General features: G+C 47.7%; 1 protein-coding gene across 1 annotated transcript; it reads right to left on the reverse strand.

Annotated features, from left to right (window-relative positions):
* Positions 1-2,293: 2,293 nt before the first annotated feature.
* On the reverse strand, positions 2,294-23,393 carry LOC125963956 (uncharacterized). The gene is made up of 5 exons (XM_049707861.1): positions 23,242-23,393; positions 21,777-23,010; positions 18,680-18,887; positions 12,383-12,691; positions 2,294-2,395 (listed from the first exon to the last, which is right to left on the reverse strand). The coding sequence occupies exons 2-5, from the start codon at positions 22,994-22,996 to the stop codon at positions 2,294-2,296; spliced, it is 1,839 nt and encodes a 612-aa protein (XP_049563818.1). The 5' UTR covers positions 22,997-23,010; positions 23,242-23,393.
* Between the last annotated feature and the right edge of the window lie 1,116 nt (positions 23,394-24,509).

Here is a 24,509-nt window from a genome sequence, read left to right on the forward strand (position 1 = left end):
CACCCCGCTGCTGTTTTGCTTTCCCCGCAGGACGAGGGCCGCTCACTGGGTCGCGGGGACAGCGCGCTGTCTCAGCTGGGGAAGAGGCGCTTCCTCGGGACACATGCAAAACCCAAAGTGTGAAAGGAGGCCTTTATGCCATTCCTTTGGGGGATTTCTTAATGACGTAAAGCCCAACTTGGTTTCAGATCTGCCTGTCGTTTCCATGACAGAACCTTCCTGGGGGGTCCACCAGCAGCGGGGTGGCCAGGCGCCACAGGGCTGTGCTCTCCTTCCCAAGCCAGTTCATCTCCATCTGTAGCATTTTCAGAGAAACCCTCGGATAGGTTTTCTCCAACAGGTTCTTTTTCCTTCAGTTTATAAAGTCATTCTCCTGCACAAAATGAACGGCCTGAAGACATCACTGAGCCTCTTTTTCTCCCAGGGTCAGGGCCAGCACGGCCCCCAGACCACAGGGGCGCAGGACCTCACAATGGGCTTCAGGCCTTCCCCTCCCCTCCCGCCCCTCCCACCCTGCCCTACCCCTCCCCTCCTCCCCTGCAGAAATCACATCCCTTTCTCCAGACTCCCCACTTCAGCTTGAATTCCAGCAGATCTTTACCCTGCCAGTTAGTAATTCAGGACTAATTAGGTGATTGCTTTCATTTATGGTAGCAGTTGGGTCGGGGGTGGGGGGGGTGGGATGAAATGGCTTTGCTCCTATTCTTGTTGGAAAAATAAATCACACCCACTGTCACTTGAGATCTTATTTTTGCCCCCAATCAAGCAAATTAGCAGCGTGGTTCATTTCCCCAGCATTCACTCCTGAACAGACGGCAGTGCCCTGGAACATGGCTTAGAGCTGAGTGGTCAGTGCAATTGTTTGGGGCTGTTTGTGCCGACAATGAGAGGAGACGCCTGTCTCCCAAAAGAAGAGTGGCCCTTGTCTTGCTTAGGCCAACGAGCTGCCCGGAGCGCTGTCCGCCTGGCTTCTGAGGAAGATGTACACCGCCATCTAGTGGATATGGGGGCTCACTGCAGTGTGCTCGCTCTCCCGCCTTTCCTTCTGGCCGGTAAGGACAAGCAATAATGCTTCTTGTAAATTCCTAAAAATAGGGAGGTCTCATTATATCACCAGGAGTGAAATGTTTGCCTCGATGTCTGTAATGAAAGTGCAACCCCATGTTTGCACAACGTCTGTCTTGTCAGTAGCCCTCTTTCATCCCGATGTTTAGGTCCAAGACAGGATTGTCATTGTCTGAGCAATGGGCATCTCTGTGAAGCTGGGTAGTTCTCCCCTGTCCCAAGTAGTGTGGGAGGAGACAGTCAGCACCTTCAGAGGCGCCTTCATCTCTGCAGCCTCGCCATCACTCCTCATCTCGCCCACAGCAAGCCCTATTCCAAAGTGCACAGGGTAGAGGAGTTCGAAAGTTGGCTTGTTCAACCAGGGTCATTGCCACTTCCCAGCGGGAGCCACAAACACACCCACATCCTAAGACTCTTTTCAGTCTTGGTGTTGAGGGGGTTCCCACTCTGTCCCCTACACACAAGTCAGCGTCTTTTTCCTTTCCACTCATTCTACCTACATGAAGAGCACGTTGATCTCCCCAGTTTTAACACAGGAACCATGATTTTCTTGGGTTTTGTGTACTGGGGGGGGGGGTGCAGAGATTGAGAGAGAGAGCAAGTACATCCCAATATGGAAGGGCTTGGGGCTGTGGTTCTCCACCAGGGGCAATTTTGCACACAGGAGACATTTGAAAGTGTCTTGGGACACTTTGGATGGTCACAGCTTACGCGAGGCTAAATGTCCTTCCATCACAGGACAGGCCCACAGCAAAGAAGCATCCAACCCCACCCAGCAGTCGTGCTGAGGCTGAGAAAGCCTGGTTTAGGCTCTCAGATATCGCCCTCCAGCAAGCCGGTGAGAACACTGATTGTCCTCAAATGGGCCACACTGCAGAGGCTGTGGATAGATAATGCATCCTCTCCCAAGTCAGTACTGACCACCGTTTTTCTTCTTTTAGACTCTTCCATTTTAAACATAATTTAGCTGTCTCTTTTTTGTCCCTCTGCTCTGCTGGGATGAGAAAGGATTGGAAAGGGGGAGGGGAAGGTGACAGAAAAGGAGGATTAGAGGCCTGACCTGTTTGTCCTGCAGAAGCTGGGCACATTCCTCTCTCACAAGCTTTGTGACCCAGCAGGGTACAATTAAAAGCACAACAATTTGCTTGTTATTCAAGTCAGGCATTAGTCCGGGTAATGGCATGCTTGCTAGAGAGATGGATTTCCTTGTTTGGAGCTAAGCACAGGACTAGCTGAATTCTCCATGGAGAAATCTTGATTTGTTCAGGTCTTTCATGTTTTCTACAGAGAAGGGATTATGTCTTCCTAAAGAGGGGCCTTGCTTACAAAGCTACAAAAGTATAAGAAAAGGATTTAGGGCAGAGGGGCCTGTGGTTACGTAGCTGAGGGGTACAGGGAATTTCAGAGCCAAGGATTATTTAAAGCCATAAAGTTAAAAAAATAACTGGTTTAGGGACTCCCCTGGTGGTGCAGTGGTTAAGAATCCACCTGCCAGTGCAGGGGACATGGGTTCGAGCCCTGGTCCGGGAAGATCCCACATGCCACGGAGCAACTAAGCCCGTGTGCCACAAATACGGAGCCTGCGTGCCACAGCTACTGAAGCCCACGCGCCTAAAGCCCGTGCTCTGCAACAAGAGAAGTCCCCCAGTGAGAAGCCCGTTAACCGCAATGAAGAGTAGCCCCTGCTCACCGCAACTAGAGAAAGCCCGCGCGCAGCAACAAAGACCTAAGGTAGCCAAAAATAAAAATAAATTTAAAAAAATTTATTTAAAAACATTGCTTTAGCACTACTGCATCCGTGCTGGCGAGTACGCTGTAAAGGCAATTAAGCATGAGCTAAAATTCATTTTACTTTGGCTAATTACTGAATGGATCCAGGAGAGGGAGGGGAAAGAAAACATGCCCCCCTCCCTGGCAATCAGGGAGGACGTTGGTTTTGGTTTCTTTGCCTTATCGGCACACTTATTAGTTGGGGTGCCCAGAATCCAGCCGTCACAAGGGCCTTATTAGTTAAAACACAGGAAAATTGTTCTCTCAAGGCAGAACAGTGAATGCTCTGCTGTCCCAGTGACCAAGCAGAAGCCACTATTAGTTTTAACTCCATCAATTATTGTTAGCCAGAGAGGACATGACATACACAGTCCTGACTTCACCCATGTGCCTGCTGAGCCTGGGTCAGGGGCTCTCAACCCAGAGCAACTCTGCCCCCCTCCCCCCAGCTCCCCGCCCCCGGGACAATTGACAAGTTCAGGAGGCATTTCTGCTGTCACAGCTGGGGAAGGACTGCTGGCGTCCGCTGGGCGGAGGCCAGGGATACTGTAGGAGTATCCCACAATGCCCAGGATAGCTCACAGCAAAGAATTATCGGACACAAAATGTCACCAGTGGCAAAAGTAAGAGGTCCTGGTCTAGACAGAGGCAATTTCCTCTCCTTGAGTAGGTGAAGGTCTTCAGAATCTTCGCTTCCTCAAATACATAATGGACAAGTCATCAGATGACCATATTTCACGCTTTTCTTCCCCCTTTTCTACACTGGGTATTCATTCTCCCACTTCAGGAAATCGAGTGACACTAAGAAAAACTTGCCCTGGAAGAATGGTCCGCGGGAGCGAACCGAGACCCAAGTCGGTGCCCGCCCTCTCCTTCCCCTATTCACACACACGCACCCAAGAGAGAAGACAGCGAGCTTCTCCGCAATCCCCCGGTTCGGAGTTTTGAGAAGTTTTATTCCCTTCTCTGAGATTACCCACTCCTCCCTGCATGAAGCATGTTCAGGGAAGTCATTTGTCCTGCAGCTTTACAGGAGTTAAGAGCCCGCAGCAGTGAGATATCCATTTCCTCCCTGGAGAATGAGGACTCCCCCTGAGGGAGGTTAATGCTCAGGACAGGAGCATCCCTGGAGCTGGTGACAGCCAAGGGGCTGTGACTCAGGACTGTCCCAGGCAGGCCATCAACTCTCTGGGAGAGCCTCAGGGATGTACTTAGCCTCCGTTTACAGGAGGTGAGGAGGGCAGAGTGCTGCAGACGGGGAGCGGGGCGGCCACACCCAGACTAAACCCTACCCGGCACCCTGCAAGAGACAGAAAACCTCTCCCCTCAGGTCCCACCAGCCCTGCTCTCCCATTCTGTGCACCCCTTTCAAATGCGTTTTTCTGCTTTGCCCCCTCCCATTCAATCCGTTCTAGGTACAGTGGTCACGGTGATCCTGGTAAGTCCCAAGTCAGATCGTGTTGCTCGGAGCTCAAAACCCTTCAGAGGCTCCCATCTGGATTCGAATAAAAGCAGTCTTCTCCCTCTCTCCCCCTCCCCATCCCCGCCCTCTGTCTCTGTCTCTGTCTCTGTCTGTCTGTCTGTCTGTCTGTCTCTCTCTCTCTCTCTCTCTCACACACACACACACACACCGTCCCTCCCCTTCCCTCAAGCCCTTCCAGACACACTGGCACGCTGTCCCTGGCTGTTCCTAGCAGCTCCCTCCCCATAGCCTCCTGCACTTACTATTCTCTCTGCCTAGAATGTTCTTTCTCTCCATATCTACAGGGGCTGCTCTCTCCGGTCTGTCCACATGTCCCCTTCTAATTAGGGTAGCCCTCTTTCCCTCTGATGCTTTATTGTTCCCGTAACCTACATCATCTGGTAACATGCTAAAAACTTCCATGCTTTCATTTGCGGGTCCTTCCCTACCCCACCTCTCACTCCCAGATTGCAAGGATCTCTGTATAATTTTTTCACAGCTGTCTATCTCGAGGACCAAGTACAGTGCCCGGCTCCAGCAAGCACTCAGATATTCGCTAAAGAAATTAGGAAATGGACCAGGCTACTTAGCTTCAGAAGCTCTTTCATGGAAGTTCCCATCCCCTCTGTACCAGTTCTCAGCTAGTTGACTGAAGACTAGCACCCTGACAATGAGGCAGCTCTGAACTGTGAATGGCAAAAATATTTACTGTGTCTCCGAGGGCCACTTGTGTTTGGTGTTTTATTTTTTTAATAATTTTTTAAATTAATTTTTAAATTAATTAATTAATTTATTTTTGGCTGCGTTGGGTCTTTGTTGTGCGCGGGCTTTCTCTAGTTGCGGCGAGCGGGGGCTACTCCTCGTTGCAGTGTGTGGGCTTCTCACTGTGGTGGCTTCTCTTGTTGAGGAGCACGGGCTCTAGGTGCATGCACTTCAGTACTTGTGGCACACGGGCTTCAGTAGCTGTGGCTCGCAGGCTCTAGAGTGCAGGCTCAGTAGTTGTGGCATACGGGCTTAGTTGTTCCACGGCATGTGGGATCTTCCCGGACCAGAGCTGGAACCCATGTCCCCTGCATTGGCAGGCGGATTTTTAACCACTGCGCCACCAGGGAAGTCCATGTTTGGTTTTTAATTGTAGTGAAATGCACATAAAATTGTATCATCGTATCACTTATGAGTGTAGAGTTTAGAAACGTTCAGGAGATTCACGTTGTGCGGCAGCCAATCTCCAGAACTCTTTTCTTCTGGAAAAACTGGAACTCTCTGCCCTCCAGCAACTGCTACCCCCAGCCCCTGGCACCCACCATTCGACTTTCTGTCCGTATGAACTTGACCACTCTAGGTGCTTCATACAAGTGGAATCGAGAGCATTTGTCTTTCTGTGACTGGTAGGTTAGCATCATGTCCTCAAGATTCATCCATGTTGTAGCCTGTGTCAGAACTTCCTCTTTAAGGCTGAATAATATTCTGTTGTGTATACATCCCGTTTTGCTTATCTATTCATCTGTCAGTGGGCAGTTGGGTTCCTTCCACATTTTAGTTATTGTGAACAATGCTGCTATGAACATAGGTATACAAAGTATCTTGCAAAACCTGCTTTCAGTTATGTTGGGTATATACCCAGAAGTGGAATTGGACCATATGGTAATCCTACTTTTAATTTTGAGGAACCACCATAATATTTGGCACAATGGCTGTACCATTTTACATTCTCACCAGTAGTGCACAGGGTTCCAATTTCCTACATCCTCATTAACCCTTGTTATTTTTTGTTTTCACAGTAGCCACCCTAATGTGTGTAAGGTGGTGTCTCACTGTAGTCTTGACTTGCATTTTCCTAATGAACGCTGATGCTGAGCGTCTTTTGAGGTGTTTATGGGCCATTTATGTATCTTCTTAGTAGAAATGTCTAATCAAGTCCTTTGCCCATTCTTTAGCCAGGTTGTTTGCTTTGTGGTTGAGTTTTAGGAGTTCTCTGTACACTCTAGATATTAATCCCTTATCAGATATGTGATTTCCAAACATCTCCTCTCATTCTGCGATTGCCCTTTTCCTCTGTTGATAGGGTCTGGATGCACAGATTTTTAAACATTTTCATGAAGTCAATTTCTCTATTTTCCTTTTGTTGCCTGTGCCTTCGGCGTCATATTCAAGAAATCATTGCCAAAATCTAATGCCATTAAACTTGGGGGCACTTGTGCTTTTTAAAAGGACCTTTTAATGACAAGTTCCCAGTTTGGGGAGTTCAGAGCCCTGAAACCTAACTATAAGTGTTCCCAATGCAGAACGTACATAAGAACCAGAGTGCTTAATCAACATTTCTGTTGGCAAGCAAGGTCCCAAGGAGCGTGTGGAAGCACAGCAGAAGTAACATGGAGGACTTGTAGGAATGTTCTCTGCCACCTTAGTTTCCTCCCTCTTTCTCCATATATCCCTCCCATTTTTCCTTCCTTCCTTCCTTTCAGATAACATGTCTGGGGCAGGATATGGTGAGGAAAATGCTTTTATCTCATTCCCCTATAACAACACTGACCACTCCATGAGCTTGGAGAAACAATTTGCCTAATTTGGAGAGAAAAACTCCATTCAAGCCCTGCTGGGATGCAAGTTCAAATCTGCATGACCACAAAACCCACGTTCATGGACCCACTTGCCTCTATTGCTTTTTTAAGCTATAGGAATGCTGGATGAGAAATGTTGTCTGTTATTAACTAGCAAAACATGATCCCCCTTTGAGCCTTCATGTCATTATCTATACGATGAAAATGGACAAGCACAGCACATTTCCAGTGTTACTTTTGAAATTTTCAGTGCTATCTTACATGAAAATAACATGAAGACACAGAAGCAAACCTGCCTTATTCCCCCTTATGCCTTGACTTCTTGGCCTGCAGAGAGGCCTCCAAGACCCTCCTTGGACGATCCAGGGTTCAGCCCAGCACTGAGCTAGACGACCACGGGCTCCCCTTCCAGCCCAGTGAGTCTTTGCATGACTGTTTTGGGTTTTTTTTTCTAGACTCCCATATCTTAAAAGTTTGAGAGCCAGTCACAGATCTCCATTTCACCCAAGGGCTGGTATGTCACGAGGTCACCAATATTTGTTTTATGTACTGCTAAGAGATTAAGGGGCAGTATAATTTCAGAGAAAAGTTAGGTTCCCGGGAAGTCAGGAACCCCAGCATCCTGCCCTTAAACACTCGAATGACCTTGAGCAATGAAAGGTCTCCAGACCTTCATTTCTCATCTTCAAATGAGAAGACAAATTGGACAACATCACTGTTTCCTAAAGTGTGGTGTGTACACCGCTGTGGAAAGTAAGCAATAGGTAGAAAAAAGTTAGGTGCTTTTATCTTATGTATATATCTATAAATACTTAAATAGCCTCTCAGCTCTACAGTATCTTAGCTATTATTGCTACAGCAAGGCTGAAGTCGGTGACACACACACAAGCAAGGCCCAATGCTAGTACATGCGGTGAAGGTATCGCACCTTCAGGAATTGTCCTTTCCACCCAAACTGTCCAGAAAGATTGACACCGATGAAATGGATCGCTGTTGTGGATCCTCATATACCAAATTCCCATGAGCTTTGCTGAGAAGACCTCAGCAGTGCATCAAAGCATCCCTTTGATGCAATGTGAATAAGGTTTAAAACAGTTATTAATGTGGCTAGTAACTGACTGCAGTTTGGGAAATCCTACACTTGATTTCTTGGTTTCTTCCACGTCTAGCTGTCTTTGACGTGTGACGTGCTTAGACGAAAGTCAGTGTGCTCTCTTCAGGTCAGTCTTAATCTATAACCTGTGTTATACATGTGCCTCATTAAGGACAAATTGCTAGTTCCAGATGGGGAATTTGGAGCAGGCTCTTTTTTCTCTAAATGAATGGGGCTCTACTCCAAGAACACAGACTTCACATATATGGGTATAAACACATACATACACCAAAGTCAAGTCACTTTCTATCCCTCTATTCACTGTTTAGGCCCTGAAGGTATTGTTTACAGCCGGACACTTGGCTTGCAGGGAAGAATCTCATCCACCTGAGATCTTAGGCACAGTGCCTCCAATCCCCTCCTCTCTTTGTATTAAATTTCTGCAAAGGCAGGAAGTACCAGAGTGATGCAGAGGTTGGCTGGAAGGTTGAGAAGAGGCCCCAAAGATGTAGGGCTTAGCATGACCCTGAAGAAGAGATGGGGTTTGGGCAGTCGGCATGGAAGCTAGAGAAAATTCCAACTGGGCAAGGAAGGAGTGGGCACTATAAATGGGGGACAGGGAAAAGACTGGAACACAGAGTTTGGACTGGAAAGCAAAGAAGATGGTATAAGACAGGTTCGAGGGGTGGGTTATAGAGAGCCTGATGGCCCACTAAATCTTTTAAGCTCCACTCTGTGCCACTCACGTGCTACAAAAGGATTTATTTCAGTGTGAGGTAAGATGTAAGTGCTACTTTAAGAATTTAACTGAACCAAAATGGCCTGGGGACCAGGATGCTAGTCTACTGTTATAGGTACTGTTCTCCTGGGGAAAAAAGCCAACATAAAATGGTGCATTAGTCTGTTTGGGCTGTCATAATAGAATACTAGAGACTGGAGGCTTAAACAACAGAAATTTCCTTTCTCGCAGTTCTGGAATTCTGCAGTCTAAAATTAAGATGCCAGCAGAGTTGCTTTCTTCTGAGGCCTCTCTTCCTGGCTTGCAGACAGCTGCCTTCTCACTGAGTCCTCACATGGTCTTACCTGTGTGTGTGCATGGACAGAGAGAGGCCGCTGATGTCTCTATCTTCTTATAGGGACACGAGTCCAGTCTGATTAGGGCTTCACCATTATGACTTTATTTAACCTTAATTTAAAGACCCTATTTCCTAATACAGTCACATTAGAGGTGGGGCTTTAACTCAGGAATTGGCAGGGGTGGGGCGTTTCTGCCCTATGTGAGAGGGCTGGGAATGGCACAGAGCCCATCCCGCTGAAGGCTGTGCCTGTGCTGCCCTTCCCACCTTTTCCAGTGGTAAGATATAGGCAGAGAGGGAAGAGCGTTCTAGAACAGGCTTCATGACTTGCTTCAGTTCAAACCTATTCAAACCCAAGGACAAGCATTCACTCTTGTGGACCAGCACAGCTTACCAGATTTTCAGGGGTTGGGGGAGAGTTTAAAGCCCAAATAAAGTGTTCATTTCTCGTTGGCCGGGGGCACAAGCCGCCCACACAGTGTGGGCAGGTAGCTCCCTCAGCATCCAAACTCCCTCTGTGGGGAAATGAAACCCCCGGGGTCATTTGGAGGAAAGGTGCAGTTTCAATACACCCATACAAAGGGAGTAGAGTCATAAGATTTATTACTTTCAAAAATAGATAACTAATGAGAACCTACTGTATAGCACAGGGAACTCTACTCAATGCTCTGTGGTGACCTAAGTGAGAAAGAAATCTAAAAAGGAGGGGTATATGTATACGTGTAACTGATTCACTTTGCTGTACAGCAGAGACTAACACAACATTGTAAAACAGCTATGCTCCAACAAAAATTAATTTAAAAAATAAAAAAAATGATTTATTACTTACAGATCCCAGAAGCAAGGGGACACAGTGAGCCGGGGGAAGGGCAGTCTTCCACCCCAGGTCACAAGCCAGCAGGAGATAGAGCGGGGTAGCAAGCACCTAGTCCTTACAAGGTGATTGGGGCAGAGGCTACTAACTTTTCACAGGCTTAACTCTAAGTGGTTATTTTTTTTTAACATCTTTATTGGAGTATAATTGCTTTACAGTGGTGTGTTAGTTTCTGCTTAATAACAAAATGAATCAGTTACACATATACATATGTTCCCATATCTCTTCTCTCTTGCGTCTCCCTCCCACCCTCCCTATCCCACCCCTCTAGATGGTCACAAAGCCCCGAGCTGATCTCCCTGTGCTATGCGGCTGCTTCCCACTAGCTATTTTACGTTTGGTAGTGTATATACGTCCATGCCACTCTCTCACTTTGTCACAGCTTACTCTTCCCCCTCCCCATATCCTCAAGTCCATTCTCTAGTAGGTTTGTGTCTTTATTCCTGTCTTACCCCTACGTTCTTCATGACCTTCTTTTTTTTTTCTCCTTAGATTCCATATATACGTGTTAGCATACGGTATTTGTTTTTCTCTTTCTGACTTACTTCACTCTGTATGACAGACTCTAGGTCCATCCACCTCACTACAAATAACTCAATTTTGTTTCTTTTTATGGCTGAGTAATATTCCATTGTATATATGTGCCACATCTTCTTTATCCATTCATTTGTTGATGGACACTTAGGTTGCTTCCATGTCTTGGCTATTGTAAATAGAGCTGCAATGAACATTTTGGTACATGACTCTTTTTGAATTATGGTTTTCTCAGGGTATATGCCCAGTAGTGGGATTGCTGGGTCGTATGGTAGTTCTATCTGTAGTTTTTTAAGGAACCTCCATACTGTTCTCCATAGTGGCTGTATCAATTTACATTAAAAAATTTTATTTAAAACCCACTTAGCTCTAAATTTTTAAAAAATTTTATTTATTTATGTTTTTTGGCCACACAGTGTGGCATGCAGCACTTCCCTGACCAGGGGTCAAACCCATGCCCGCTGCAGTGGAAGCTCAGAGTCTTAACCACTGGACCACCAGGGAAGCCCACTCAGTGGTTATATTAAAAGTTTCCACCGGGGAAGGCAAAGCAGGAACCTGTGGGGATACCCTAAACCTATCTAAAAGTCCAGACTCTGAACTTTTGGTGTTAGTAGGGTCACCATACTGTAAAATGCCTAGGCAGCCACTCAGAAAAACAAAATTTTTTCCTCAAAGTTGTTTTTCTCATCACACCTTTCTAGTTTTGACCCTCTTGCATTATTATCCTAGCTAGGACAGGAGGTGACATGATGCAGCTGCAGGAAGGGCTTGGGGGAAAAAAGCTCAGTGAGGGCAGCCTGGAGCAGAGTAAGATAGATCCTGGGTGAAATCCCAGCTTCACCACTAGCTGTGTGACCTTGGGCAAGTGACCTCACTCTCTGAGCTTCCATTAAAAAAAAATTTCCATTATCAAAAATTTTAAACAGAAAAATAGAAAGAGAATACAATGAACACTTATACATCCGCCCAGATTCAACAAGTCTAAACTCTGCCATATTTGCTTCAACTAAGCCACTTTAAAGTAAATTACAAACGCTAAGTACCATCGTCTCTAAATACTTCAGCATTTGTGTCCAACAAAAGAGAACATTTTCCCCCATAACCACAAAACTATTACGCCTCAAAAAAACAGTTCCCTGGGACTTCCCTGGTGGTCCGGTGGTAAAGAATCCACCTTCCAATGCAGGGGACTCGGGTTCGATCCCTGGTCAGGGAACGAAGATCCCACATGCTGCAGGGCAACTAAGCCCACGTGCCACAACTACTGAGCTCCTACGCCTCAACTAGAGAGCCTGTGTGCCGCAAACTACAAAGCCCACACACCCTGGAATCCACGCGCCACAACTAGGGAGAGAAAACCTGCACGCCACAACTAGAGAGAAGCCCGAGCCCGCACGCTGCAACAAAAGATCCCGCATTGCCACAACTAAGACCTGACGCAGCCAAGAAAATAAATAAATAAAATAAATAAATATTAAAAAAACAATTCCCTTATATATATATATATATTATTTAATATTCTGGCCATATTGAAATTTCCCCAATTGTTCCCAAATTATATTTTACAGATGGTCCATTCACACCAAGATCCAATCAGAGACCTTGCATTGCGTTTGGTCATTATGGATCTTAAATCACTGAGTTTCCATTCTGCTCATCTGTAAAATGGGAAAAGAATAGTACATACCTCACAGGGTACACAAATTAGACATAATACATGTTAAGGGGTTAGGCTAGTGCATCCAAAAAGTACACTATTATTATTAGCTTCCTTACTGGACTTGCTCTGCTCAAGGCAGCAGTGCATTGGGATGGAGTGTCTTGAGATGTCTGTAGCATGGGCTAGAGATAATGAGGCAACAGGTCCCAGCATCCTCAGGGATGTAGACCCACAAGCTGCATTTTGCCCAGCCCTGGCCTGGGGATGGAGGGAACCAGTCTCACCTTGACCACCTTCAGCACCCCCGATTCCTGGTCCAGCCCTTGCTCCCCCTGGAAGCTCTGCTCCCTCAGGAACTGCTCCACGGTCTGCACAGTCTCCAACACCTCTTTTTTCCACTTCTGGCTGGGATGCAGGCAGTGAGCCACGAAGGAGTTCAGCCTGGAAGCTGGGGTGACAAAGAGCTCCGGGGGCACTGCCATCTCTGTCTTGAGAGTACCACTGGTGGCTAGATCTATACCCACACACATACCCAGCTCCTGGCACACACACTCTTCTTTAAGGGGACTCCTCCTCAGCTGACCTCCAGCACCCTGTGGAACAAAGGACCAGAGTGGAGAGGAAACAAGGGGTGTCTGGCTGACCAGGGGATCCTCTTCCTGGAGGCCATTCACTGCAGCTGGGGTACCGAGGGACACTGGGTGAAACCACCTTAACAGGCGGGGCTTTTAGTCACCCTTTCTGCTGTAGGTTTCGTTTCTCACCTCTTAGTTTCCCTTTTACAACTTGGAAACTGAAACTGGCTTGAGGATGGCCCTGGGAAAGGCAACTCCCCCAGGAGATGGGAGTTGGATGGTATCCACCAATCCCATCCCCACAAGCTTGTCACCCAAAACAGGCTCAGTAAGAGCAGGCACTCGCTGGAGGTTGGGCTGAACAGTGGGAATTCTAGGGTTCCGCAGAACAAACTCTGGAATTCCAGTCTGCCCTTTGCCAGACTCTTAACCTCTCTGACCCTCACAGAAATAATCCTTAAAATGGGTTTAAGGATAATACTTACCCCATAGGTTGTGTGGATTAAGCAAGAGAACATTTAGCAGAGAAAACATTAAGTAAATGCAAGTATTGTTATTCGTTCACTGTACATCTATTGAGTGCTGGCTGGGTGCCAGACATTGTGCAAAGAAGACAATGTAAGACGTGGTTCCTGCCCCAGGGGCTCCCAGAGCAGTGGGGGAGACAGAGGAGACACAGAGAGTCCAGTGTCCTGTGTACTAGGAGAAAAGAGGGCACAGAAACTTGGTGGAAATTCAGGCAGAAGAGTTTCTTTGGGGTCACCTGTGGTGTCAGTGAACACCTGCTTGAGATGAGTCTTAAAAGACTGGGAATGCGGCCACGAGACAGAGGGCACAAGACAGGATAAGGCTGAGAAGTGTGAATCATCCTGCCATGTGCCAAGACTCGGCTGTCAGATCCACGTTGGCATGGAGGGCAGGGAGGGGAGAGGGGAGAGCTGTGCCTGGACAGGTGGGCAGGGATTGAAACTCGGAATGCCATTCATTCGTTCATTCAACAAACATTTGTTGAGTGCCCGCTATGTGCCAGGCAGGTGTCCTGGGGATACAGCAGTGAATAGGCAAAATTCTCGGACTGCAGAGAGCTAACACTCTAATGGTGGAGACAGATAATAAACAGGATAAATAAGTAACATTATAATAATTAAGACGGTGATAAGCGCTAATCAGGAAAATAAAGCAGGGAAAGAGGTTAAAAGGTACTGAGTACGTGTGTGTGGGGGGGTGAGAAGTGGCAATGTTCAGGGGTTCAGTCTCAAGAAAGGTGGCTAGGGGAGGTCTGAAAAGGAGACATTTGAGCAAAGACATGAAGGAGGCGAAGAGTGAGCGGTATGTATGTCAGAGGGAAGAATGAGAGAAAGTGGGACTTCCCTGGTGGTCCAGTGGGTAAGACTCCACTCTCCCAATGCAGGGGGCCCAGGTTCGATCCCCGATCGGGGAACTAAATTCCACATGCATGCCGCAGCTAAGAGTCTGTATGCGGCAACTAAGAAGTCCACACGCCCCAACGAAAGATCCCGTGTGCCGCGACTGAGACCCGGCTCAGCCAAAAATTTAAAAAGAATAAAATAAATTTAAAAAAATTAAAGAAGAATGGGAGAAGGAACAGCAAGTGCAAAGGCCCTGTGGCGGCAGTATGCCTGGTGGGATTGAGGAATAGCAGTGTGACTGGAATGGAATGATCAAAGGGGGAGAGTGGGAGGGGATGAGGTTTGAGTACAAGGGTAGGGGGCAAATTGTGTAGGATCTTGAAGACTACTAAGACTTTGGCTTTTACTCTGATTGAAATGGGGAGCCACTGGGGAGTTCCAAGCAGAAGAGGGACATGGATGGACTTTCATTTTAACGGTATCACACTGGCTGTTCGTGGGAAGATTGGATTAAAAGCAGAGGGTGGGGAGTGGAGGTGAGAGCAGAAGCAGGAATTCAGTTAAGAAGCTACTACAACAGTCCAGGCAAGAGATATGGCGCCTTGGATCAGAATGGTAGCAGTGAAAGGTAGGGAGAAGTGGTATGATTCAATTTTCTTATTATGGAAAATTTCAAACATGAACAAAAGTAGAATAATACAATGAACCTCCACGTACCATCCCCCATCTTCAACAATTATCAACCTGTAGACAGTTTTTTAAATGTTTATTCAGGTCTTCTGCCCATTTTAATTTTTATTGGCCACCCGGCATGCGGGATCTTAGTTCCCCAACCAGGGATTGAACCCATGCCCCCTGCAGTAGAAGCACAGAGTCCTAACCACTGGACCACCAGGGAAGTCCCAACCTACAGACAATCTTGTTTCAATGATATCTCCATCCACATCTCCCCTCCTGTATTATTCGGAAGTGAATCCCAGACCTCATATCATTTCACTGGCTATATTTTGAGTATATAAACAGGTCTTGCTAAAGGATAGAGTGTGATGTGAGAGAAAAATTAGAGTCAAGGACCACTCTAAGGCTTTTGGCCTTAGCACTGGAAGGATAGAATTGTCCTTAACTGAGAAGGGAAAGACTGGGCCAGAGCACAGTGTAGGCATGAAGGTCGGGAGCTCGGCTTTGGAAGCAAACTTGAGTGTCTAGTGAGATCCGAGTTGGCTAGGAAGTTGCATATTTGAGTCTGGATTTCAGGGACGAAGTCTGGGGTTGAGATACAAATGACCAGCATAGATATATTTAAAGCCATGAGGCTGGGTGGGTTCACCAAGGGAGTGAGTATAGAGCAAGGCAAGAAAAGGACCAGTGACTGGGCCCTGAAACACTTAATAGTATTAAGTGATTGGGGAGAGGCAAGCATCCGGCAAACAAGAATGCGAAGGAGTAGCCAGGGAGGTGGAAGAAAAATCCGGAGTGTGTTTTGATAGCCAAGTGGAAACATTGTTCTAGGAAAGAGAAAGTGATCCAGTGGGTCACATATCAGGTGAATCTGCGCTGACTTTGTCCTGAGGGTAGTGGCAAATCAGAGGAGCGACCAGAGGTGAAATGACCATTCTGGAAAGATTGGTCTGGCTGCTTCTGTGGGGAGGATGGATTGCAGGGGGCAGGGGTAGATATGTAGGGAGAGGTGTCAGGACACTGTACAGTGATCCAGGTGAGAGGGAAGGTGACCCGGACTTGGCTGGAGAAGGGATGGGATTCTAGGTCTACCTTGGGGGAAGGGTGAACAGGACTTGGTGACTACAGGTAGGAGGTGAGGGAAAAGACAGGATGGCTATCAGCTCTCTGGCTTGGGTACCTGGGTAATGGATGGAGGGTACTATTAACAAAGGGAGGAAGTTACAAGGAGGAGTGGGAAGTGGGGAGGTCTACAAGGGTAGCTGTTTAAGCCAGAGAGCTTAAAATAGTTGTCCACATTGCCTAATGCTTCCGATAAGTTCAGGAATATAGGTCTGAGAAGCACCCAAGAGGCTACTGGTGATCACTGTGGGTGAAATGTAAGGGAGAGCTGGGAGCAGAAGCCAGATCTTAGGTGCGGGGTTGAAGAGTAAGTTGGGTGAGGAGGATGGAGACCAGGAGTGTAGATAACACTTTCAAGAACTTTGTCGTGACAGGGAGGAGAAAGACCAGGTGTTAGCTGGAGGAAGTGGTGGGGTGGAGGGTGTTTGTTGTCTTAAATACCATTTGGGGGAAAAAAAAAACCCCTCAATCATGACACGTTTCAATTTAAACTCTCCAACTGGCTAACCCCAAACGGAAAGAATCACATTTTTAATTACATAAATTCTAAAAGTCTCCATATTTTCAAAGTTTGGTAGTGCCTGGTCCTTAAACAGTCCTATATTATAACTGTTTAAAGAGCAGTGGCAATTTCGCAAACCAAAGTCAACAATAAAGTGAGATTCCAAACATTTGTCCTATGTTTATAATGACAGATAATGAGCTTCAAGGCAGTATAAAAGTTATTCAAACAAAAGTTATTCAAACATTCAGACCTTACATCTTAGTTTAAAACATTTTTTTGAAGTATAATTGATTTACAACACTATATCAGTTTCAGGTGTACATTGTTATTCAATATTTTTACAGGTTATAGTCCATTTAAAGTTATTACAGGCACTTCCCTGGTGATCCAATGGTAAAGAATCTGCCTTCCAATTCAGGGGACACAGGTCTGATCCCTGGTCGGGGAACTAAGATCCTACAGGCGGCAGGGCAACTAAGCCCGCACGCCACAACTACTGAGCCCATGTGCCCTGGAGCATGCAGGTCACAACTAGAGAGAAACCTCCACACCACAACGAAGAGCCCACGTGCTGCAATGAAAGATGCCGCACGCCTCAATGAAGATCCTGCGTCTCGCAACTAAGACCCAAGGCAGCCAAAAATAAATTAAATAAATAATAAACCTTTGAAAAACTAAAGTTATTATAATATATTGGCTCTATTCCCTGTGCTGTACAATATGTCCTTGTAGCTTATCTATTTTATACACAGTAGTTTGTACCTCTTAATCCCGTTCTCCTATTTTGCCTCTCCCCACTTCCTTTTCCCCACTGGTAGCCACCACTTTGCTCAATAGACCTTACATATTAGTTTTGATTCATTTCATTATTCATTTTCATGAGATATCTGGGAGTTCAGCAGCTTTCAAGATTTCAAAAGGGGGAATTCCCTGGCAGTCCAGCGGTTGGGACTCTGGGCTTTCACTGCCAGGGACCAGGGTTCAATCCTTGGTCTGGTATTTAGGAACCTGCTGGCCTTGCAGTGAGGCCAAAAAAGAAAAAAAAACGATTTAAAAAGGGAACATGGGGCTTCCCTGGTGGCGCAGTGGTTGGGAGTCCTCCTGCCGATGCAGGGGACATGGGTTCGTGCCCCAGTCCAGGAAGATCCCACACACTGCGGAGCGGCTAGGCCCACAAGCCATGGCTGCTGAGACTGCGCGTCCGGAGCCTGTGCTCTGCAACAGGAGAGGCCACAACAGTGAGAGGCCCGCGTACCACATAAAAAAAAAAAGGGGGAACATGCAGTCGATTGTGTATTGGTTTTATGGTTTGTAGAAATGCCACGCAGTTTTGCACATTTCTATGGCAGTGGGGGAAGAGCTAGTAGTTAGGAAGGGTGTGGGCTGGGTTTTAGGAAGGAGGAAGATGCATAAAGATGGGTTTTCTCTTAGCTTGTGTTCCTCCAAATGCAGAGCCTGAGACAAGGATTTGCATGAGACTTGTTTTGGGAAATGATCCCAAGGGACAGGTGTGGGGGATTGAGAAGGAGGAAAAAACAGTCCAAGAAATATCATGAAATTGATCACTACTGTGGGCAGCTGAGCTTTGATCCCACTGGGGACCCTCTAAGGAGCAATGCAGAACATGCCTCAAAATTATCCACCTGAGGGGTGGAGGAGGGGAGTATGCACTCACTGCACTCGCTGGTTCCTGTCTTTCAATGGGCCAAGGCTTACCCCCTGGGGTGTTAACTCCCTGGAACTTCCATATTTGCTCAGAATTACTTGGAAGGCTTGTTAAGACACAGATTGCTGAGTCCCACTTCCAGAGAACCTAACTCAGGTAATTCTGGGCTAGCTGCTGAGAATTTTTATTTCAAAGATGTTCCCAGATGATGTTGATTCTGCTGGTCTGGGGTCCATACTTTTGAGAATCAATAACTTAGAGGTTTGAACTTTGAATGGTGACAACATGGGGGAGAAGGAAAGTTGACACAAAGTCATGGAGTTGTGAGCCAACATTCAGTGTTCTGGAATTGCAAGTGTTTGGCCACGTCTGGTATGTTTTGAGAGTGACGAGGAGAGACTGAGAGGTCAGCAAGAGCTAAATGGTCAAGAACCCTGAATGCCAAGCAAAGGAACTTGAACTTGATTCTGTAGGTAATAGGAGCCATTGGAGAATTTTAAGCAGGGGAGGATTCTGTTTCTATTTGTGCTTCAGAAAGAGCACAGTGGTCTGGGTAGAAAGGGGTGAGCTACGGGGACATGACCATAGAAGTCTATAAAATGAACAGCCTGATCTTGGCACTCGTGGGGATGTGGGGCCTCTCTTAACGAGCATGATGGTGTCACAATCCTTGATGTGCAGTCAGAGAAGCTATTGATTCCACAGTTTCTGGCCCCGGGACCCTCCATGTAAGGTCCTCCAGCCTCTTCAACCTTCTCTTTCAAGTCGTGGATGGAGTCATCAGGGTCAATGGCGTAAGGCTTGCCCTGGCCACTGGAGTCCTTCATGAAGACCTGGATCTCAGGAGGGAAGGTCTCCAGCACCTGGAGGCTCCTGAAAGGAGAGACAGTGGTGTCCACTGGGGCCACATGTCCTCTTGTTTTCATAGTTTTGCCTTTCCCAGAATGTCATATGGTTGGAATCATCCAGTGTGTAGTCTTTTCAGACTGGTTTCTTTCAACTAGCAATATGCATTTAAGCTTCTTCCATGGCTTTTCATACATCACCACTCACAGTAACAAATTATTTTTTTCTTGTGATGAGAGCTTTTAAGATCTACTCTCTTAGCAACTTTCAAATACACAACAATATTGTTAGCTATAGTCACTACACTATACATGACATCCCCAGGACTTACTTATCTTATAACTTGAAGTTTGTACCTTTGGACCATTTCAGCTATTTCACCCACCTCCCACCTCTGGCAACCAGTCTATTCTATGTATCTGTGAGTTGTTTCTTCTTTGTTTTTAAAGATTCCACATATAAGTGATCTCATACAGTATTTATGTTTCGCCCTCTGACTTAATGCACTTAGCATAATGCCCTCAAGGTCTATCTGTGTTGTCACAAATGGCAGATTTCCTTCTTTTCATGTGGCTGAATAAAATTCCATTATCTATCTATCTATCTATCTATATCTATCTATCTATCTATCTATATCTCTCTATCTATCTATCTATATCTATCTATCTATCTATATCTATCTATCTATCTATCTATATCTATCTATCTATATCTATCTATCTATCTATATCTATCTATCTATCTATCTATATCTATATGTCACATTTTCTTTATCCATTCACCTGTTGGACACTTAGTTGTTTCCTAGTCTTGCTTTGCCTATTTTATTTTATTTTTTTACACACACTGCATGACATGCGGGCCTTAATTCCCTGACCAGGGATCAAACCCATGCCCCCTGCAGTGGAAGTGTGGAGTCTTAACCACTGGACCACCAGGGAAGTCCCCTGCTTTGCCTATTTTAGAATCAGATTATTTGTTTTTGTTTGTTTGTTTGTTTGTTGCTATGGAGTTGTTTGAATTCCTTATAGATTTTGGATATTAACCTCTTATCATACATGTGGTTTGCAAATATTTTTCCCATTCCTAGGTTGCCTTTTCATTTTGTTGATTGTTTCTTTTGCTCTCCAGGAGCTTTTTAGTTTGATGTAGTCCCATTGGTTGCTTTTTGTTTTTGTTGCTTGTGGTTTTGTTGCCATACCCAAAAAATCATCACCAAGACCAATGTTAAGGAGCTTTCTCTTTATGTTCTCTTCTAGGAGTTTTACAGTTTCAGGTCTTACATTTAAGTCTTTAATCCATTTCAAGTTAATTTTTACAAATGGTGTAAGATAGGGGTCCACTTTCTTTGTTTTGCATGTGGGTATCCAGTTTTGCCAACACCATTTACTGAAGAGACTATCTTTTCCCTGTTGAGTATTCTTGGATCCCTGTCAATTAGTTGCCTGTATGTGTGTGGATTTATTTCTCGGCTCTTGATTCTGTTGCATTGGTGTATGTGTCTGTTTTCATGCCAGTACCATACTATTTTGATTACTCTAGCTTTGTAGTATAATTTGAAATCAGGAAAAGTGTTGCCTCCAGCTTTGTTCTTCTTTCTCAGGATTGCTGTGGCTTTTGAAGTCTATTGCAGTTCCATATGAATTTTAGGATTGTTTTTCCTATTTATGTAAAAAATGTCATTGGAATTTTGATAGGGATTGCACTGGATCTGTAGATTGCTTTAGGTTGTATGGACATATACTCTCCGAGTGAGACGTGCATGTAAATGATTTGCCTAAGACCTATTAAAGTAAAACAAAAAAAGTCAAAGAAACTGCTACATTAGAAAATACTAAACGTGTAGAGTATGGGCGGCTGGTGTGTGCTTGGGATGACCCAGCCCCCTCCAGGCCAGAGGGGTGGGTGGGAAGTAGCAATTACAACAGACAAGGATGACCCTCCCTGTTTACCCCTCCCTCTGGGCCCATTTGATTCCCGGCTGCATCGTTTAAACTCAAAACACACTTTTAATATAGGGCCCTTGTAGCCATCTTGTTGTGCTACTCTTCACAACCCATGAGCAGGGTCACAGGAAACTGTCAACAGGTCTGGCTTTCCATGTTACCACTCATACAAGCCAGTGCTTTTCCACACTTGATCTACAGATCACAGACACGTGAGGATTATGCAAAAGAACAAGAACAAAGCTTTATTATAAGTTTCACATCGAAACAGGGTCCACACGAGGCCCAGCCTGGGAGGAGGTGGACACTGATGGCCTCGCCCCAAAGTTATTGGCTCAGGCCAACTTCCTCCTCTTAAACCCCAAGGTAATGAATCGCGACCTGGAGGAGAATGACTTGGTCGATGGCCCAGTGGTTTTTTGTCCAGCCACGCCCTGGGCAGGTGATGAGGGGGCCCTAAGAGCAAGGCTGCACCTTGCTGTGCCCACTGCGGAGCTGAGGCTGATAGGAGTAGAGGCCGGAACCGACACACCCCTAAAGTCAGCCTTGGCTGGGCATGGGCTGCGCCCTCCGCTGGAAGTAGGGGGGCCCTGCCTGGGTGCGCCCCCAGGGATGTGAGTTAAGATGGGGGCAGTAGTGCCTCCAAACCCAGGCTTCTTCTTAGGGCTGGGTCCCGTGGTCGCCATGGGGTGGCTCTGGTGAGGAGGGCCCCAGGAGTTCAGGCCCACGCTGCCCTCATTGCTGTGTGTGGTGCTCGGGGGCCCCCTCCATTCTTGATGTCACGCTGAGAGCTGCAAACATGCAGCTCAGATCATCTAGGGCAGCCGCTCTGCTCCCAAAACCCAGCTGTGTGCTGGCATGGGTGCCCACGGTGGAATTTGTGGATGAACCCCCTCCAGAAGATGCTTGTGCGGGGCCGCCCGAAGCTGGGGGGCCTGGAGCAGAGGCAAAGGCTGGATCTTTTGCTTGCCTATGCTGGGGAGAGCTGCCCAGGTCCCTGATGGCATAGGTCTCACCCCGCAGCGCACTGTTGATGCTCCGAAACGCTGCTTCCTTCTCCGAGTCTAGGTCTTCGGCAGTGACCCGGAAACCCGGCTCAGGGGCTGGGGGCAGCATCAGAGGCTCCCCTCGCCTGTGGGGCAGCAGAGGAAACCTGCGTTTTCGGGGCCTGGGACTGTCAGATGTGCGGGAGCCGTTCCTCCAGGGCCGTTTCTGCCCTCTTGCTGCCTCTGCATTTTTTTCAGGCTGGCTTTTCCTCTGGTAAACCACCGGAGCTGCAGAGGGCGATGGAGGGCCCTCCTCGCGCCCTGTCTTTGCAGACTTCTGGGGCAGCCCTTGCGGTATGGCGGGATCCCTCCTTCTCTTCACTGGCAGGAAACCTCGGGTGGAGATATATGAGCTCTTGATGGCGTTTCTTTGGGGGCAGGAGCTCATACAAGAGGTCTGGGGCCACAGAGGCTCCCCTAGCCTGAGCAGCAGCAGAAGAATCCTGCGTTTTCGGGGCCTGGGACTGTCAGGTGTGCGGGAGCCGTTCCTCCAGGGCCTTTTCTGCCCTCTTGTTGCCTCTGCATTTTTGTCAGGCTGGCTTTTCCTCTGGGAAACCACCGGAGCTGCAGAGGGCGATGGAGGACCCTCCTCGCGCCCTGTCTTTGCAGACATCTGGGGCAGCCCTTGCGGTATGGCGGGATCCCTCCTTCTCTTCACTGGCAGGAAACCTCGGGTGGAGCTATATGAGCTCGTGATGGCGTTTCTTTGGGGGCAGGAGCTCATACAAGTGGTCTGCAGTTTCCTGGCGGATCTGTCCTCTGCCCACTTGGCGTGGAGGTCTCTCTGCAGAGGTCCAGGCCTGGGCACGAAGAAAGAGCCCCCCAGGGACCTAAATGCAGATCGTGCGCCCCCGGTGTCATTGGGGCCACTTCTCTGGTCATCGTTCTTCCCTGTGACTGTGGGGACTTCCTCCTGCTTGGCCATCCCTTGCCCGCTCTCTCCCAGGGCCCTCAACACCGTCTTCTCTGTGCTGTAGTTCAGGACACAGCTGTGTGTCGTGGCCGGCACTGGTTGCCCCCGCGCCACACTGACAGTGACTGTGTCCACTGCAGACACTGAGCTGCGGGACGTCGTGGAGGTGCGAGCACCCATCACTGCCTTCTTCCGATGGCCTCGCCTGAAGATGGAGATAAGGATCCCCATAAGGAGTGCAGCGTCTGCGGGATGGTAGAATGGGGTCTCAGAGACTCTGTGGCAAAGCGCAGATGGCAGAGTCACTGGACACTTGTGGGCCGGCCTGCGAGTGGATAGCCGGCCATAGACAGCTGGGTGACCCGGGCCGGCCACGGGAAGTCGGTGGGCGCGGGGAGCGGGCTGGGGGCAGCCGAGCCCTCCTGGCAGGTGCTGGTCCCCCAGTGCCCGGGACGAGGGTGAGGGGCAGGACCTACCTAAGTAACTGCTCCTAGAGAACTTGGGTGAGGTCGGTCCGTGGATACAGAGCTGGGCTCCGAGCACTCTCCTTCAGCTGCCAACTCGGCCAAAAGCGGAGTGCGCTCTCTTTGGCCTGTTGCCTTTTTATACTCTGAAACCTGTGAGCGAACAATGGGCGTGCGTTGGCGGGGCGCAAAAGTTTAGGGAGGGGTGGCGCATGCGCAGAGTGCACGTCAGGCCCTGGGGCGCACAGGTGAGGATGCGCGCCCCTGGACCGTCTAGCGCTTCTGAATCTCCCGGGGGTCTGAGGGCTGGAGGTGTTTGCCTTGAGGGTGATGAGCTTCTTGGCAGGACAGCTGCCCCTTCTCCCCTGGCCGCGCCCCAGTGCTGTCGGGGTAACTAACTGTACTGGACGGGATCCCCGCCCAGAAAAGTGGAGCAAGGTTGCTGGCTGTGCAGCTCCCACAAGAGGCGGCAGCTTTGGCAGCAGCGCCTCTGCGTCCTCCTGCCCTTTCCCCTGGCGGCACTGGAGGGGAGTCGCTAAGAACGGAAGTGCCCACACCATCCAGATCCTGCTGGGGTGACACCTGAAGTGGTGGCCAGGGCTGGCTGAGAGGGCCATACTTACCATATGACCCAAAAACCCACTCCTAGGCAATTAACCAAGAGAAAAACTTTTCACAAAACACATATGTGAATGTTTTAGCTATCTTGTCCACAATTCCTAAATATAGGACTATTGAGGTTATCCAATTTTCTTGAGTTTGTCATTTTTAATTGTTCTTGGAATAACACTATGTATACGTATTGTTTCACAGTCTAGAGTTAATATTTTACCAATTAAATAAAATTCAGAAGGCTTATATCCATATAGATTCTTTTACCTTCCATTCTTTGTTATAGCTGTCATATGTGTTACCTTTATATGACGTCAACGCCACCCTCTGAGACTGTGGTATCCTTTTTTCATACATATACAGGGAATTCCCTGGCGGTCCAGTGGTTAGGACTCAGCACTTTCACTGCTGGGGCCCCGGGTTCAGTCCCTGGTAGGGGAACTAAGACTCCTTAAACTTAACCCCACTCTGGGGCAATGTCCCAGCCAGGCAGAAACTGCAGGTGGAGCTGGAGACCTTGAAGAGTTTGGCTATACTTCCAGCTCAGCCCAAAGCCCAAGGATGATTCTGGACTTTCACTCTGACTCGTGCATTTCAGATCTTTCTGGGTTTGGACCTGGTATATATGTCCCTCCCAGCCCGCCCTGCCTGCCCCTTCAGTTGTCACC

This window comes from Orcinus orca, chromosome 3 (assembly GCF_937001465.1).
Source record: "Orcinus orca chromosome 3, mOrcOrc1.1, whole genome shotgun sequence".
NCBI classification, from domain to species: Eukaryota; Metazoa; Chordata; class Mammalia; order Artiodactyla; family Delphinidae; genus Orcinus; species Orcinus orca.